This window comes from Octodon degus, unplaced genomic scaffold (assembly GCF_000260255.1).
Source record: "Octodon degus isolate 3935 unplaced genomic scaffold, OctDeg1.0 scaffold00100, whole genome shotgun sequence".
NCBI classification, from domain to species: domain Eukaryota; kingdom Metazoa; phylum Chordata; class Mammalia; order Rodentia; family Octodontidae; genus Octodon; species Octodon degus.
In genome coordinates, this window is record NW_004524676.1 from 9,507,475 (window position 1) to 9,512,379 (window position 4,905).

The 4,905-nt window shown below is 50.7% G+C and overlaps 1 protein-coding gene across 1 annotated transcript in view; it reads right to left on the reverse strand.

Moving 5' to 3' along the window:
- Positions 1-4,195, reverse strand: part of LOC101575213 (putative serine protease 47) — a 27,617-nt gene extending 23,422 nt beyond the window's left edge. The window contains exons 1-3 of the mRNA XM_023723558.1: positions 3,973-4,195; positions 2,905-3,067; positions 915-1,197 (exon numbers count right to left, since the gene is read on the reverse strand). Of these exons, the coding sequence (XP_023579326.1) occupies positions 915-1,197; positions 2,905-3,067; positions 3,973-4,195 (669 nt within the window). The remainder of the gene's footprint in view (positions 1-914; positions 1,198-2,904; positions 3,068-3,972) is intronic.
- Positions 4,196-4,905: the final 710 nt, after the last annotated feature.

Sequence of the window (4,905 nt, forward strand, 5' to 3'; positions counted from 1 at the left end):
TAGAACAAATCTCTCTATTCATTAAGAGAATGTAACTATATATCTATCCTAACCATTTTGAATACACAGATACAAAATGGACATTCATCTGTATCCCCTCTTCTGTTTAGTTCTGTCATTTGCATATTATAGGTGTTTTAACTCAGCAAAATATTCTAAAAGAGTCCGGTAGTCCATAATAGTATTAGGTCTTCCGCTTGACTGGCAGTGTCAAAAATTGTTGACAAGAGTCCCCTACAGCTGTTTTTAGGTTCTTATACTAGCACGATAATATGCTTCACGTGTAGGTCTGGTTTATTTTACTTATGAGTATGGTCTCTAGCTGCACCTATTTGCCGATAAAAGCCTTGAGTTTATCTTTCCATAGCTGAGTAATAATCCATTGAGTAAAAATACCATATCTTTTTTATCTGTTCCTCAGTTGAGGGGCATTTGGGTTGTTTCCAAGATTTACCTATGAAAATTGTGCTGCTATAAACATGGGTGCATAGATATCGCTGTGGTATGATGTTTTCAGTTTTTCTGGAAAAATACCCAGGAGGGGAATAGCTAAGTTGAATGGGACCTTTAATCCTAGTTTTTTGAGAAATCATACTGATTTCCCTAGTGGTTGTACCAGTCTACATTCCCATCAGCAGTGGAGAAGGGCTCCTTTTTCCCTATAGCTGCAGAGGGGATGCAGGTGGGGACATTCATTTTAGAATAAATGGGGCTCTGGCCCTGTTCAGTCCCCCTCTTACAGGCCAAAGCTATGAGATGGAGATAAAACTCAGGAAGCCAGTGTGGAGCAGCTTCAGAAAGCAGCCCATCCTCCAGCCTGACTGAAGCCCCTCTATTTTTCTAGGTCTCTCCCCCCCCCTTCTTACTTCTCTTGTTCAGTCCCTCCCTCCCCTTCTTGCTTGTCCCATGCCAACCTCACTGTCCTCGGTGAGCATGCCCCAGCCAGTTATCCAGCAGGATGTAGGACTGAGCAGCTGCATGTCTGGGTGTGGGAGGCAGGCAGGGATGACATAGGATGAGAACTTCACAGGCAGGTACAGCTGCAACATGGCAATGTCACTCCCAAAGGGATGAAACTTCTCGAAGTCTGGGTGGGTTATGATTCGGCTCACAGATATCTTCTGTGTGTGCTGGGTTTGCTGGTATAGCTGGGTGTTCCCTAGTAGAACCTGATAGTCCTCCAGGGCCTTGGATTTGCTGGAAGAAGAAGGACCCATTATCACCTTCTTCTTTAGTGTGGCCCTAGCGTTTTCATCTCACTGTCCACACCCCACAGAACCCTCCCACCCTGCTGCAATTTGGGGCACCTTTTTTGTCTCTCCATTTCTAATCTAGGAGCCTGTTTCTCCAGGGTGATGGATATTCTTCTCACAATCTCAGGACAGAGAGCTTCCCATCACACCTTAGAACTGCAGCGGACAATCCTAGTGCTGGAGGGGTCCTTGATGGGGATTCTCAAATCAAGCCCTTCCATTTTACCTGTAAAGTTCTAGCTCAATTCTATCTTAAATGTCCCCCACAGTCCAAGTGCTAAAGGCTTGGTGACCAGTGGTGAAGCCTTTAGGAGGTGGAGCCACTAGAACGAAGTGAGAGTACTGGGATGTCTTTGAAAGGGCTACGGCGACTCTGGCCCATTCTTGCCCCTCTGTCTCCTGGTTGTCATAGGTGAACAGGCCTCCTCTGCCTTGTGATTATACCATGGCGGAGTGTGCTAGCACAAGCCCAAAACAACAGTGCCAGGTAACCATAGCCTGAAACTTCTGAAGCCACGACCCAAATAAGCTTTCTTTTTGAGTTGATTTTCTCAGGCATTTTGTCACAGCAACAAAAAAGGTACTGATATACCAGTCTGTCTCTTCTGAAGGCTTCCATGACCCACCTCCAGGCCTATCTACCCTTCCTCCTTCTCCTTGAGGGTTCCTAAGCCTCTTGGTCACACTCTCTCAAATGATTTAAATACATAAGTAAGTGCATAAAACTGAAGCTTTCCTGCTCTTGAGTAGTACTGCAGAAACGTCTCATGGCTGTGGTTTTGTTCTTACAGCACAGCCACCTGGAGTGCCCTCACTCACTCTACAGACCCAGTTTTTCCCTTCTGGAAGGCTGGTATACCTCAGCTTTCACCCTAGATTGCAGCCTCCCTCTGGATCCCTCCCTCAGGTCTGCCTTCCTTGCCCATATAGGCTTCCTGTTGGGCATCATGCTGATGAGAGCTTGTGCTGTGCTCTCCTGGAGGGATGGAGACACTTTGGCGTGGAGTTTTGCTGACCCCTGTGCCACAGAGAGTCTCGGGAGTGTGGCACAAAAAAAGAGATGCCTACAGGACTCAGCTGGGTTCTGGGGCTGGTAAGTGTCCAAGCTGCAAATTCCAGACCTAGACCATGAAGTTTCAAATGTGAAAACAGGAACTGGGTCAGAGGAGTCAGACTTCTATTGGCCACATCAGTCTCCAAGGTCAGGGAGTTCATGAAGCTTGACGTACTGGAGGGTACAAATCAAAGCTTCTCCCAGGCACATGGTTTTTATAGAAGTGGTCAAAGGAGTTGTTGGGCTGCTGGTCACACATGGACTCACAGGAGTGTGGGGGGCAGTGTAAGGCCAGGTTGGCTGGTAGCAATGTCTTTAGGACAGTATATATCAGTTGGGGCCATATAAAGGGGCTGGAGACTCACTGCTGGAGTTGAAGAAGAAGAATGATGGAGATGTGAGCAAATGTGCTGGGAGGTACTGGATGGAAGTGGGGAGGCCAGGCCAGACCCAGGGGGCTGTGGGTCAGGGAAGGGACAATGTAATTTTTGTGGCAGGCACTGTCCCAGACCAAGCCCCAGAGGACAAAGACATGGTCTCCTCCCACCCTTTGCTTCTTGCCAGCCTCTCTGGGGGCCCCCAGGAAGGAGAACTCACTTGCGAAAACAGTGGGCGGTGGATACCAGCCAGTGGGAGTCGATGAGGACAGCTCCACAGAGGTGTGAGCCGCGGTACAGCAGGCTTGCCTGCCATGGCCACTGGCCAGCCTCTGTGTCCTGGCCGCCGTACACTTTCCCTACTGCTTTTGTCTTTCCGCACACTGTGGAGACATCCCCACCCTGTTAGGGACACAGGGGGCCCCAACATGCCACCACAAAGGGGACCCTCTTCCACGTCACAGGTAGAAAGACCAGGACAAAGGATAAGGGACCTGGCATAGATGGAAGGGTTGCCCCAGGCTCTGCTTTGAAAGGGCATTGGAGGGACTGGATGGCCAAGCTGGCTTTGTTGGAATGAGGACCTGAGGTCTGGGGAGGACAGGACAAGGGTGAAAGCTTGATCACTTCAAGCACATCCTTTATTGAGCCTGCCAGACAGCCGTGTGGATAGGGCAGCAGGGTCCACGACCACCTCCCAGTCACTAAACGTTCAGTGCCTACTCTGCGCAGATCAAAGCACTGCAGATCACTCAGGTCACTTGTGCTCCACACTTGCTCAGAGTCACACCTTCTGCATCACCCAGGCATCCAGGGAGAGAATGTCTGGGTGTGGTGGACCTGGGATAAACTGCTCCTGCCATGGGATTCATGATGCTCTGCTGATACGAGCAGATATTGGGGAGCTTGGGAAGACACCTTTGGCTCTGAGACTCTACCCTCTGGGAAGCGGAAGATCAGCCCGTTGGGGAGGGAAGGTCCTGGTCCCCGGGGTTGTGTTCACACCTTTAGGCCCTCCAGTTCATGGTGATAATACTTGTGCTGGCTCCCTCCATCTACCCACTGGAAGCACCCTGGCTATCTGTCCAGGTCCAAAGCCCACATCTACTTAGTATGTTTCTCACCCGAGACAGCTTCCCCTGGGATAGTAACCCTGACCCATCTTGTCACAGGCTGTCTCTGGGTTGTCTTGCTCAAGGAGAACACACACAGAACACACTCGGGTTAGTTTGGCACCGGGCCTGGCCAGAGCCCTCCTCTCTCTTTGTCCCCCTCCCCTCAAACGGACCTTGGGCCCCGCTTGCCCAGTCCTCGGGTCCACTGGCTGCCTTCTGTACCCTCGAGGTACCCTCTTTCTCTCCTGGAGCCTTCCAGGGGCTGGACCCCAGGGGCTCCGGGGTTTGGGCTGCCTCAGGACTCAGGGTCAGCAGTGCTGGTAGCAGCAGCAGCAGCAGCAGCCTCCGGGGCAGGAGACCCGCCCCACCTCGGGTCCCTGCTCCCTGAGCTCCCATATGGCGGTATAGATGGGGTTCGGCTGACTCTGACCACAACCCAACCCCAAGCAGGCGCCCCTTGACCCCTACGTACGCACGCACGCACGCAAGCACGCAAGCACGCACTGACGCCCGCACGCTCGGACATGGTCTGTGACCGCAGCCAAGAGAATGCCTGGAAGGCTTACGCCAGACGGTTTAGAAACGGCGCTGTGGTTCAGTGTCTGAACGTTCGCCTAGCATGCCTGATGCCCTGGATTTGGATCCCACCGTGGAAAAGGGAAAAAAGAAAACAAGAAACCCACCTCTGCTGACTCCAGATGGCCCACGGCTTGACTCTGTGCCTTGACCCGTCCTACCACCCTGGTCTCAAGGGTACCAAGCATGACTGACTTTCAGAGCGAGCTGGTGCCAGTGCTCCTAGAGATCAGCGAGGATATAGAAAAGTGGGAAAGGATGTAAAAAGGTGTGTACCCTGGAGGTTACCCTGGTAGTGCAGCACCAAAACGCACGCACAAAACAGGACAGATAAGTTACTTCATGGAAGAAGGACTATGAAGACTCATACATAGTAAAAGAAAAGTTTAGTTAACTGGAAAATGAAAGTTTAAAAGTGACCTTTCTTTCTTTCTTTCTTTCTTTCTTTCTTTCTTTCTTTCTTTCTTTTTAATTGTATTTAGGACAGGGTCTACAGGGTCTCATTGCATAGATCGGACTCGTAATGATCC